Genomic DNA, 13,514 nt, shown 5'->3' with positions numbered 1-13,514 from the left:
TCAACAGAATTAGTAAACCCCAGAACAGCTAGCAACACCCACCCTGTGGCTGGATTGGGAACTCCTGAATGAGTGCACATGATACATGTGGGCACCTCTTTTTTATTCAGGAAATTCTTTCCAGGTTGGTTAGTGGTATAAATGAAGGATTAGAAATTGGGTAAAAAGCCAGAAAAATAACCAGGAAGCCGAGAAAATAGGCCTCGGATAAATAGGCTATGTCCACCTCTCCCTTGCTCTGTGGGACTCTGGCAGAGAGGTTGGGGCTGAGGCCAGAGCTTGGCTGCTCTGCGCCCAGGAGGAGGAGGGAAGGTGCTGAGGGACACAGGAGTCGGTAGCAGAAGTTGGAGGAGCTTGTGGGCGGGCAGAGGCCTGTTTCTGAAAGAAGGACTAGCTGCCTTGGGATGAGGCCTGGCCTCCCAGGACCAGAACCCTCCTTGATTCAATCTCACCTCAGGCGAGAGGGCAGCCTAGTTTTGTTCCCGAAGAAATGTCAGAGCCTGACCTGCTAGACCATTTTTTTTTTCTTTTGAGTTTGTAGAGCTTTGAGGCCTTAAATTAGTTCTCATAATTTCCGAGCTCTTCTGTATTAACCATAAGACGTAATAGGTTTTGATTCTGGAGAATGGCCAAATCTGGTTCTAAGAATCTTTTGGCCCAGACTGTCACAGAGCATTTGGCCTGTAGGATATGCCTTCCCCACTGCCTCACACACGCGCACCACTTTATAGCCCCAGGAAGGCGAGTGGTTGCCTGTAAAGGGCATGAAGGCTTGTGTCTAGACCACACGCTCTGCCTTGGCTCACCTTGAGGGCTTCTGAGGAGAGCAGGGATGAGGGGCAAAGCTTGGTCCCCAGGAAGGTGGACGGGTCCTGCCTTTCCTCCAGTCCTGTCTTCGTGACCTGCAACAGGATGCTTTTGACACGTTCTGTTTCCTCGCTGGGGAGGTGAGATAACACCTTCCCTCATCCCACAGGATTACTGTTGGGGCCAGAATGTGAGGAGGATGCTTTGGGAAGAAGAGGAGCCTCTCCACAGGGGCCAGGACATCTTCCCTTAAGAAGGGCCAGGCTGGGAGGCCTGACGCAGCCTTCCTGGGGCTATCTCTTTTTTGGAGTGCCTTTCCATTGAATGGTTGCACAGATCAGTCCTAGAAGATAAGACCAGAAAATTCTCCAGCTCCGTGGGTGCTCAGCTGTGCCTCTGCCCTTCCTTGTCCCTCCAGCAGCCCCACCGCCCCATCCTGCAGACTTCCTCCTCCGCAGCACCCAAGAACACCTGGAAACATCAAGGATCTCCTTATAAGCTTGACTTTCTTAAGCTTGTTCTGGTATTTTCTTGAGACTGAGGAAAATGGTGGTCTGGAGGCATAAATTACCTTTGCTGTGAATCGACACAGATAAAAAGGCTCGGGGTGGCCTCTTCAGAGTAATTTGGGAGTTGCGTGTTCTGCTGGCTTTGATAGACAAGGCCTCTGCTCTGGCTGGTGTTATCAGAATTAAACGTTTGCTAAGCAAATGGTCAGCGTCACTGGATCCATCTTTCGGGCCCAAATGCCTTTTCCTCCCTTCAGTGGGAAAATGTTGATTCCACCCTCCTCAGGTGTCTAATACTCGAGTCAGGACAAACTCAAGTGTGGTTTTCAAGGCTTCCCAGGTCTCTGGGACTATGATTTTCCATTCTTTCCTTCATTTCACCTGTGCCAGGTGTGTGTGTGGGGGGGGGGGGCGGTGAGTGGTATCTGTGAATGTGTTTGTGTGCAGCTGGACAGTCTGGGTGACAGCAAGGGATTCAGGGCACCTTCTTGGATCACTGTCCGCCCCCAACCACAAAGGTATTGCATTTGAGCCCCACCTTAAGGGAGCCCAATACCCACAAAACCTCATCAATGGCAACTGATAAATTAGAGGGTGATTTTTCACATTACAGAAAGATTGTTAACTTTTCAAAAGGTTTCGCCACAGGGTTCCTTTAAATAGTGAGCTCCCCCACTGAATTTAAAGTGTTTGTTTACAGATCATTAACTACTTGACAGAGAGGTTGGGGAGGGGGTGGAGGAAGAAGCACTTAAAAGGTAAAATGTTAGAAGCCCTGCCAATTTTCGATGGGCCTGGAAGGGTGATGAAACATCTCTGAAATTATGTCGGTTAGCAAATGTGATTCAGTTTACAGAAACTCACTTGACACATGGCTTTCCAGGAACCCTTCAAGCTGGTTGAGGGCAGGGACCACAGGACACTGGGGCCTTGCCGCCCTGGTTTGAGGTGCTGGGTGAGGACTCTGGCTTTCCTTCGAGTCCTGCGTGTGCCCTCTCCTGAGCAGTGGGTGCCAGGCCCTGGCAGGAGGCCGAGAGCTTTGCCACTGGCCGTCTGGCACGGACAGCCGAGACCTTTACTCTTGACATTTAGCCTGAGTTTGTGGAAAGTTTTTTCCTGGTTCTCTGTGACCTTCAGTCTCTTTGGCTCTGGACCCACCTAGGTTTCCTCCTTGAAGCTCAGACAGGTGATCTTTGCAAGATCGTGCCCCTGGAAGCCGAAATCCACCATCAGGCCTAATTTCTGTGTCTAAGAATTAGCTGGGCAGCTGCACCCAGCCCACACTGGCCAGAAGCCTCCCCTAGTCCCTGCAGGGGCGCTCACTCACAGGCCCACCCCGCCCGGCTTTCAGGATGGGCCCACCTTGCCCGGCTCTTACCTGTATCCCAATCCCCAGCGCTAGATCTGGTCTCAAAGAGACTCCGACTGGCAGGGGAAACAGAGGGAGAAGTCATTTACCTGACCCGGTCTTGTCTTTTCAAGGACTAGAAAACTTAGGGTCAGAGAGAGGAAAGGATTTACTCAAGGTCATGCACAGCTGGTGAGTGGCAGGGCTGGGCCTGAAGAATCTGGATTCCTGACTTTGTGCCAGCAGCCTCTCCAGAGGAGCGAGCCCCTGACGAACTAAAGGAAGAAAAGAATCTGGAGAGTGAGGGTCAGTGCGGTTCGTGGGCCAGGGCATCATTAAAAGTAGTTCTCATATTCTCCCAAATGACCTGCAAAAGACCCCAGGTTGAAGCAAGCCCACACTTACATGTGCATGCTCACACACACACACACACACACACACACACACATATGCATACACTCACGCACACAAACAAAATCCTCAAATAAGGATGGGGGTGGGGGGTGGGAGTGAGGGTACCCCCGCCTTCCCTGTGGCTTTGAAGAGAAGAAAAAGGGGAATTTTGGAGAGAAGGTCAAGTTGATGATTGAAGAGACAAAGCGGTGGAGGAAAATCTGCACGTTTCTTGCACAGTCATTTGTTGAAAATGTGTCAGCAAGTACAAGCCCATCTTAAACGGGCAATGATACATCTGAAATAGATTATTTAAGCCAGGGAGGCAATATTGCAGAGATGAACGCGGCTATCAACACTTGTTTGTCTGACTCAGAGGAATAAAACAGTGAATTCTCAGCAGACCACCCACCATACATCAGGGGAGGAAAGTGGAGGTGGGGGCGGGGAGGACAAAACGGGTAGATGATCTTCCAGGAAGAGTCTCACAAGCGTCCCACATGGCCGTGTCCCTTATTTTAAGAAAACGTGACACTTGCAAGGATGAACCTATAAAGGCCGAAGGCTTCGCAGAAGTCCTCACAGGTTTATTTAGACGAGCAGATCCTCCGTTGTCAACCGAACGTATCAGCGTACAACATCTTGATCTAAATGTAACTACCTGTTGGGCCCCATTTGCTCCGCGCACACCTTGGCCTTTGCTCCTCTGGGCGCCTGTACCTGCTTTTGCTTTTGTCTAGAAAGTCCTTCCTCTTGGCCCTCCAGGTGCAGTTCATAAGTTACCACTTCCTGAAAGCTGCTCTCCTCCCTTTCAAGTGGAAGTAATTTCTCTTCCTTTGAATTTTCATAGCTGGGCCTCTCTCATGACACACGTTCCGAATTGGAGTAGAGCGATTTCTGTCCTGGCCTTATCTTCTCTACCAGTTGAAGGCTGCCGTGGGGAAGTCTGTGTCTGGGTTTTCTTTGTGTTAGCCCCAGACGCTGGCCCCTTGCTTTGGACCTTTCAGGCCCTCGGTAAATAGTTGTTGGATGAATGCACGAAAGAGTGAATGAATGGAATTAACCTGGGTAGCACGATTTGCAGAGTGAGGTATACAGTTAAACAGAGGGAAAAAACTGTCCTAAGACAATTTGTCTTTATATAGCTGCCCTTCCAGTCTCCTTGATAAGTTCCACCATTCTAAGGCAAAAGCTTAAAGTGTAATAAAAATTTATCTAATTCACAATCAAGTGAAAATACTTTGGGCCCAGAGCCAAAGAATATTATTGGAGTGCACTTTTTTCAACACCCTAAATTTAACCAGCTGGAATTCTTTTTTTAAGTACCATCCTATTCAACCTTTTGAAATGAAGGATTTGCCTTTTAGTGGGAAATCTGCATTTCAACACAAAGATGGAGCACAATGTCTTTGGTTTAGTTATTCTTCTGAAAAGCAAGCTTTTTTTTTTTCTTTTTTGAATTATATGCTTTGCTTATGTTAAAGACACAGATTGCAGAAAATTTTGTTTAGGCCCGACAGATTGGTAGCTTGCATTTTTTGCATTTTTATAGATAAAGGGGCATGAAAGGTGTCATGTCTCCCTCTCCCCTCATTGAGTGAATTCCTAGGATAAGAACTCTAAAGGTGAAGTGAGTTTTTAAACAGTCAAGGCTGTGAGAGGATAGAATTGGTCAAAAAAAGAAGGGTTTTTAAATGACTAATTGGTGAAATGAAAGTCACCGGTGAAGTCTCGAGGAATATAGAGATCATGAGCAAGTTTCAGCAAAGAAATTCTGTTAAGTGTGATATCTCTAGAATTCTCGCTTGCTTTCATTTGTACAGGATACACTTTTTTAAAAGACCATCACAATTTGGTAAAACCTTAGCTGGTTAAAAAAGCAATGATGGAAAAAATGCTCATGTAAATGCTCATTTCCAGAACAAAAGGGAATGCAATTTTGACAATATCAGAAGGTTAATTAAGAAGTCTGTTAGCCCTGATACAGCTGGCACATTTTCAGTTTCGATTGACAGGACTCAAGACATAGGCCTAGCTAATGTTTGCTCTATAATGCTGTGCTAAGTCACAGGATCTGAAAGAGAGGAGCTGGTATCTATGGTAAACGGAGGGTCAAGAGCTAGAAGGACATTTAGTGGATTTGCTTTCTAGTTAAGGAAGCCTCTGTCCCAGACTAGCTGCACTGTTGTTATTTTTGTGATTTGGATCCACTGATATTGATTAGAACTGAAATTGGTTCATTCGGGAAACTGTACAAACTTTGAGGATGTATTTTTAAGTGTAGTCTGTAAGCTCACTACTGGCTGGGGGAAGAGGAGATTTGGAAATTTTGGAGCTGAAAGAGAGGATTGGGGGTCCTTTATTTTGGCCTATCACCTAAGATGGAGATGCCTCCTCATCGCGGTGGGTTGCCGCTCCTTCTTTTCTGGTGGACCCAGAGTGAACAGGAGGTTATGCCTTCTCAGGGTAACCCATTCCACTTGGGGACAGCCCTACTCTTTTTGTGCTCTACCTTGTTGGAAAAGCAAGGAAGTTCTCTAAAAACATATGCTCAAGAAAGGAAACATATATGCACTGTATACACATGCGTATACATTTTAGTAAACATCAAAACATCTGTATGTCTATGTACTCCTCTAGAGAGGCCTGGCCAGGATTTGATACCTGATAAAAGTCGGGCCCGCAGAGCAGTCACTAAGCGTGTTGGAAATGATGCTTTGTGCTTAGCTGTTTGGGACATTTGTAGGTCAGCAGTAGACTATAATGCGACTGCATTACATACCCAGTGATTAATTTCAGAAACAAGCGGCATGTCAATAATAAAGGAGTCTTTGAGAAACCGATTTAAGGACCTTAAATTCCAGGGATATCCCACAGGGCTTCTAGAGCTCTGCATCAAAAGTTGGTACCCATTGTATACAGAAATGTAAAGTGATCAATGTAAAACATGAAATCAAAACCATTCCCAGTTTATTGCCAATTTTTAATGAGACCTCAGATATAAGATTCATTATTTTTTATTCAGCCGTAAAGAAACGTTGCCACTTAATAATGCATAAGGCATTTCCAAGGCCCCAAGTGGAGATGCTGGGTCTAGAGAGACCCTTACGAATGAGAACAGGTTAAAACACCTTTCACCAGAAGAGTACAGGCATTTGAAAAGACTGATCCAGAAGAGGGCAACACATCACATACGACATACGTGAGTCCAGACAAGGACAGAGAGCCCAGTTCCTATTGCATCCATGCGGCGTGCCACAGCTGCATTCTCAAACATTTCAGCCTTCTTGGAAGTGGTGAGGACACCGTCTGTCTAGCATAAACCGGTTTGGATGTAGTCTTGTGCAAAGAGCATTCCCTGTTTGATGGAAAGCTTGGGTCTGTTCTCTGTCCTATCAGTGAAGGAGGGTGGAACCTGGGATTCCACACAAAAGGATTCTTAGGTATGTCCCAAGCTTGCTTGTTTTTGACTGTTCTAGTCCTAAAAGACGTGAGTCCCAGACAGAAGGGACAACGGTTGCATAGCCGCTCTGGCTCTCTGCCAGAGGAACATGCTTCCAGCTTCCATGCCTCCCCTGACCCTAAGACAGCGTTATTAAACTGGAACTGTGCATGCATCACCCGGAGAGTCTGTTAGACATAGAGTGCTGTACGGCCCCCGACCCCAGGTTTTTATTCAGTAAGTCTGAGGTGGACCTGAGAATTTGCATTTCCAACCGACTCCCAGGTGATGCTGGTGCTACAGCCTACGTCTGCACTTGGAGAACCGCTGCCCTAAGAGTACCACCAAGGAAACAAAAGAGAGAAGAGCTAGACAGCCCACATTCCAGCCCACCACTCTCTGGGGAAAGTGAAAAGAAAAGGTCCTCAACCAGGGCTGGCTCAGGCCGGTGGAGCTGCTCGTTGAGAGTGATGCTTAGAAGCATTAATTGTGAGACTCTGCCTAAAACATGATGAAATAATTGAAAGCATCATGGCAAGAAGTGAAACCCTTGGGAGGCTATCGACAATTTAGCATTTCCAGTTTCAGTGAGAACGCCAACTACTTATCCAAGGAGGATGTGTTCAGTGGGAGAGGCTACAGAATCAGCTGGGGTTCCCCATTGCCTATACTTTGACACTCTTCCTGGAGGAACAGAAATGCAAGTATGGGTCTCTTGGAAAGACAATATCAATAGCTTGTGAAGCCGGTAGGAACAGTTTGTCTCTCTTCAGCTGGCTAATCCTGTAGGAGAAGCAGAGGTAGAGGGTAAAAACAGTGAGGTGGGGTGAGGTCGGATGCAGAGAGAGGCTCAGGAAGCAGATCAGGTGTTGTTTTCCAGTTTTGAAGCCAGGTCAGTTTATTTGGACCCTCCCACAAGGCCCACTCAACACCTCTGGGTTGGACTCTGTCCCAAGAGGTTGTTAGGAGAAGTGTTTCTCCTAATGGGTTAGGAGAAAGAGAACCCTCCTCATTGGCACTTCCTGGGCAGGAACCTGGGGAAGAGATAGATGGCTATCCCAGAAAAGAACACTGGACAAGGGGTCAGGAGACTAATTCTGATCTTTGCTCTAACCATCAGCATAGCTGTGGGTCAGCCACTTAATTGCTCAAGGCCTCCGTTTTCCCATCAGTCAGATGCAGGCATAGACTTGAGGATCTCGAAGGTTTTTTTTATCATTCAAAAGCCAAAAGCAGGTCATGATGCCAGATACCCAGATCCTCTCCTGATGAGCCCTCGCTCTGCCATGTGGCCTTGTCCTGTGGAAAACTGGACCAGGCCGCTGCCTCCCCCCTCCGGGGCACCCCAGGGCTCTTCTCAGAGGGAGCGGCGGGGAGTTTGAAATCAGACTGTCCCACACAGGGGTCCAGGTACCTTGCTGCACCTCTGCTAGGATCCCAGAGCTACCTCCGTTGTGCGGGTCTCCTAAGAGGGTTTCCGTCTTGGTCACAGACAAACTTAGGAAGTGGCTAAGGCAAGAGCGAGTACAAAAACGGGTTCTCTGACTTCTTGTTGAGAAACACAATGACCAAATCTGTAGTTAATTTTACCCTCCTCTCTCAATACCCTGTTTATAATATAAACAGTCAAATGAAGACATACTTGTTGTTGTTGTTGTGAAGTCCAGTCTCTGCGCCTTTTGCCGGTTCATTTTGTGGTATTTATTTTGTTTGGGCTTGGAGCGGAGGATATGCCTCTCTAGATGGTCTCCGGCTAGGTGGGGTCTCTGTAGCAGCCCCCCTTTGCAGGCCTGGTAACAACGGAGCATAAAAGCTTCCACGAGCCCCACACCATTGTTACCCACCGGGCTCCCCATGAAAGGGGAACTTGTGCTGCCTGCCCCGGCTGTTCTTGGCAGCGAGAATCTCTATAAGGAGAACAGGATGTATTTTACACTTGAGACCTGCTATCCTCGAGTATAACAACAACACTTTTAAGTGCTCTTAATATTAAGCTAATGGAAAACATACTCTGTTTACTCACCATCAAAGTCTGTTTTTCTTCTCTCCCTCCTCCCCCAATCATCACAAACTCCCAGCCTCTAGAACACGCTGAGTATCTCCTGCTCCATCGACCCTACACTCTGTCTCAAGGTTGACCTCTGCATGCTTGATTGGCTCAAGGTGGACTTGGAAAAACTAGGAACTTACCACAGAAACCATATAATCCCCAGGTTGCACAAACCAAATATTTCCTTTCTCACAAAAGTCTCGGTGCTAGAAATGCTTGATTTACTGCTAGATTTATGTTTATTAGTGTGAGAAGTTGTTTCTCCTCACCAGAGAGCAACCAAGTGCAGTAGAATGGAGAAGGTGGGCCACTTTCTCTGGGTGCTGCTGTTGCTGGAATGCTGCTGGTTCTCTCCTTGTCACATAAGAGAATAGGATTCCTCACCCTCAAGATTGGCCTTGGCCAAAGTTATTTGAACCCCAGAAATCTCAGTCTGTATTCTCTACTGCTTTGTGTTATAAGAAGCCATGTCTAGGGATGCCCAGCTGGCTCAGCGGTTGAGCATCTGACTTTGGCTCAGGTGCTGATCCTGCGGTCCCGGGATCAAGTCCCACATCGGGCTCCCTGTATGGAGCCTGCTTCTCCCTCTGCCTATGTCTCTGCCTCTCTCTTTCTCTCTGTCTCTCATGAATAAATAAATAAAATCTTGGAAAAAAAAAAGAAAAAAAAAAAAAAGGAAGCCGTGTCTATAAGGGGTATTCCATTGATACAGTTCTAGAGTGTGGCCCAACCAAGTCCAGAATGCCTAAGATTTCCCTGCCTTTGAAGTTGCTGTGATAAGTACAGCTTGGGAAGAAGTTGTAGGGCGGGGAAGGTGGAGTGGGACGCTCTATTCCAGAAGAAATGATTCACAGATCCATTCATTTCCTACTTGCATATTGTTTTTTGCTTGGGCTTGTCTTGGAAAGTAAATGTATGCATGTTAACCAGCCTTGCAGATACATCCCTCCATTCTACCAGTCAACCCCGTAATATTACCAATTTCCCCCTTACTGTTTACGTATCACGTATTATAAGACAATAAACAAACAATAACAAACAAGCAAATGAACCAAAGGCCACAGCCACCGCCCCCACAACTAAAACAAACTCCTTCTATTTTGTCAAAAAGGACCAAAATCAGAAACAAAACAAAATTGTGGCACTAACTTCATCGTTGTTTTTTTTTGATAGAGGCCTTGGGCCGGTTAACTATCTGCAAGGCTGCTGTAATGATGTTAATCTATTTTAATGGAATTGAAATGTGATATCCTGTGGTTTACGATGCACGTTGTTTATAGCTTTAGTGCTTGATTTTGGGTTTCTTTCACAGATAAACTTCTGCACTGGAGGGGCCTGTCCTCCCCTCGTTCTGCACACGGAGCTCTAATCCCCACGCCCGGGATGAGTGCAGAATATGCCCCGCAGGGTATTTGTAAGTTGAGCATTATTTCTTCTACAAATGTCCATGTGTATAGAGATGAGAGTTTCTGGAAATTACCTTACTTTTTAAGCACTGAAAGGAGTTACTTCCAAAATAGATTGGCATCCTCATATGCATTATTCCATTACTCACTTGGCACCCTCTCCCCCACTCCACTCGGTCCCCTCCCCTTCCTCCCTCCCCTTTTTTGTTTCTTCCCTCCCTAAAGACGTGGAGCCACAGCAGCTCAGCCCTGGGAGGGGGGGTCTCCTCCCCAGGGTCTTATCTGGCTCTACGGCTGGTGACCATCTACATCTGTGTGTTCAGGGCTCATTTTATTGCTGGACATTCACTTCCATGGCCTCATTTAGGACTTGGAGTTTGTCCCACGGTGTACATGTTAGCAGAGGCCAGAACCGAAAGAAGTCAGTGTAGAGTTACTCTAGAGTGATTCTCGTATATGTTATCTATGCATTTACATGTGTACTGAAACATGGTATATTTGTATATATACATGGTGCATTATATACGTGCAAACATAGACAATTTCTACTTATTTTTCTCCTAGTTTTAGAGAAAAATGCACAGCGTTGTTGCTTAAAGCCAAAGATCCCACCGCCACCACCATCACAACCATTAACACCATCCAAGTACTTGTGCAAACCAACTTTTATGGTGGGGAAATTTTTTATGAAATGTAGATCTGTATGTTTTATAAAAAAAAAATGTGTTTGAAAAGATGCTGTTTTAGAAGGTAATACAGTCTGCTTTTCTCTATGTAGTAACAAATGATACAAATGATATGAGTCATGCATGGCTGCAAAGTCGGATGGGGGTGGGGGTTGATTCTACCCCAAACACGAAAAAGCAGCTTTCAGAGAAAAAGAAGCGTGGCATCTACGTTTGATTTCAGGAATGTGTTTTTATTTTGAAAGTTTGTGCAAACTAACCCATTGTGGAAAGAAGAAAAGAAAGGGGATACAGTGTCACAGAAAGGAAAGAACAAGATGCTGTAGGAGTTCAGCTAGAGAGGGGACTGGCTTTTAGGTGGGAGAGGTAAAGTCGACCTAACCACCTTGGGAATGGTGTCTGCAGGGCAGGGCATGCGCCCTGAGACCAAATTTGAAGCCAGCTGTTTGTTTTGTTAAGTCCTAGGTAATCCTAGGTAACAAAGAGTTATTGTATGAATTTCACAAGTCCTCAAGTCCTGAGGGCTGGGCGGTGCAGGGGTTAGAAGCACCTCTTGTGCCACCCCCTCCCCAACACCAAGCTGGGCCTAAGCCTGGGTTAGGTCACAGATGGTAGAGAGTTTAGGGGGTTGGACTCAGGGTTTCGAGTCCCTACATGCTGACTGGGTGGGGAGAGCGCTCCTCATTCTGCTGGGGGTGCCTGGGGCCCACACCAGGGCGTGGGAACAGAGCCACCCCTGAAGGGAAGGGGAAAGAAGGGAGCGGGACAGTAGAGAGGAGGACCGAGGTGAGTGGCCAAGGTCTGCTGGCCTGGGAAAGAGTTTGGTTCTCTCTCTTCCACTGACCCTCACGAGGGCAGGGAGTTGGATTTGAGGGGTGGGAAACTAGGAGCCCGGGGCCTTCTCCCCTTCCTCCTGCCAAGGGAGGGTGTCTAGTTTGCTGGTGCCCATGCTGGCAGGACCAGTTTAGGAGTGACCAGACAAGGTATGTGGAAATGGGTTGTGGAGTTCCAGAAAGCTCTCTAGCAGAGCTGACCCCCAGGCTACTCCAGGTGCCTTAACCAGCCGCCCTTGGCTTTCAGAGCACTTAGCACTTACCTTGTGGCTTCCCTGCCGGTAGACCACAGGTAGACCACAGTCGAAGGCCTTGAAGGGGCCCCCTCCTGCTGCCCTCTAGCCAGGGCCTCCCCTTGGCCTGGGGTGAAGCCTGGATTCTGGGTTCCAGCCTTCTTCTGGAAGCCCTTCTGGGTGTACAGCGTGGTCAGCTATCATGCTAGGTAGGTAACTCATCGAGCCTGGGAGTAATGAAAACTCGCAGTGCTGTCGGACCTGGTAGTTTACATATGGCTTTTATATACGTCTGTCATCAGAGCCTCACAATCCTTTAAGGTACCGTTTTTTATGCTCATTTTACAGATAGGGAACCTAAGGCTCAAAGAAATGGAATGATTGGCTCAGAGCCGGAAGCGGGTAAATAGTAGAGCCAGGGGCCTGGTGTCAGACCTCGTTCTTCTAAATCCTGAGACTTAGATCACACGACTCTTTAGCATTGGTGACAATGGGGTTATTCCTTCCCATACCATAAAATGAAATAAAATAAGAGCCAGTAGGTGAGCTAATAGCCGATTTTAACTGTTTGATGCCTGGAGTTCCTATGCTTGGGGCCAGGTCTCAGTTTATTGCTCTAAATCAAAACAATCCCCGTGAATGCCCAATGAGGCTCTCAAATTGAGAAGTTGATTTTCGTCAGAGTAAATGAAGAATATTATTATATTTTACACGTCAATAAATCAATGTAGCCCTAATTTTGCCACGCAGGAAATCAATTCTGGTCTTTCTAAACCATCAAAGATGTTATGAACAAAGTAATTTCACAAATTATGGCAAGTAACACATTTATTGATGACTGCAGTTTAGGAATGGAGACTCTGTGAGCACCGTAATATAATATGGTGCACTGGCGTGAGCCGAGTGAAACACAGATTATATGGTGAAACTGTAATGCATCATTTGCTATTAGTGGACTGGTAATAATTACCGGTTTCAAAGCAGCTCTTTCGATGTAATCTTTCGTCTCAATCGTAACAGCCCTTCTCATTGACATTATGATTACACTAGCTGCCCTCATGATCTAGAATATCTAGTTGATAGGAATACTAAAATGCGATAGTGAAAACGGTATGTTGTATGCTCATTATAAGATAAAATGCCATCTTCTCTGACCCGGTGTGCGAGAGGAGAGGATAACGGCAGAGTGTGAACGTGTTGTAGCAGGAGCACATCACTGGCTCTGGAAACAACATTTTAGGAAGTTCAGAGCAGCAAAATAAAGCAGACTTTTCTCGTTTAAGCCTTTTGGAAAGGATGCAGGTGAGATCCGTGATGCAGTGCCGTCCACCTTTCCGCGCTCACCAGGGCCCGGCCTGCTCCTGGGGGGCCCGCGGAACCCACGTTGCTAACTACCGGCCCAGGCCTGGGAGGAGTCAGTAGGCTATTAGGAGCTGAAATATGATTTTATGGCATCTGGAGTGATGAAAGCGTTAAGGACTTGTTGTAGCTGACAAATCTCCTTTTTTACTTATCCAATTGGGATTGTCAGGCTAAATGTATGATAATAACACAGAGTCCTAGAGAGGCAAAGGAGAGAGCCACGGAGGGTCACGTTAGTTGGAACCAGATAGTTTTTTCCCTGCCTATTTAGGACCCAAGTCATTGTTCAACAACAACAAAAAATTTATGAAAATACTCTCAATGATGCTTTTTATTTCCCTTGGAAGAGAGGAGGCAAACAAAAATAGGCAGATAATGTGATCCTAATGTCAGCGTTTTCTTTCAAAATCTTTCTGCCTTTTTTTTTTTTTCCCTCCCTCCACAT

The 13,514-nt window shown here is 46.6% G+C and overlaps 1 protein-coding gene across 14 annotated transcripts in view; it reads left to right on the top strand.

The window, feature by feature from the left end:
• Positions 1–13,514, top strand: part of BCL11A (BCL11 transcription factor A) — a 102,416-nt gene that overhangs the window by 76,602 nt on the left and 12,300 nt on the right. For 10 of the 14 annotated variants that reach the window (XM_072768462.1, XM_072768455.1, XM_072768457.1 and 7 more), the window contains one exon: positions 9,862–9,963. The exons of the other annotated variants lie outside the window; for them this stretch is intronic. In XM_072768462.1, coding sequence (XP_072624563.1) covers positions 9,862–9,963 — 102 coding nt within the window. The remainder of the gene's footprint in view (positions 1–9,861; positions 9,964–13,514) is intronic. 14 annotated transcript variants of the gene reach the window in all.

The sequence above is a fragment of the Canis lupus genome, chromosome 11 (assembly GCF_048164855.1).
Source record: "Canis lupus baileyi chromosome 11, mCanLup2.hap1, whole genome shotgun sequence".
Classification (NCBI taxonomy): Eukaryota; Metazoa; Chordata; class Mammalia; order Carnivora; family Canidae; genus Canis; species Canis lupus.
This window is presented reverse-complemented; position numbering and strand designations above follow the sequence as displayed.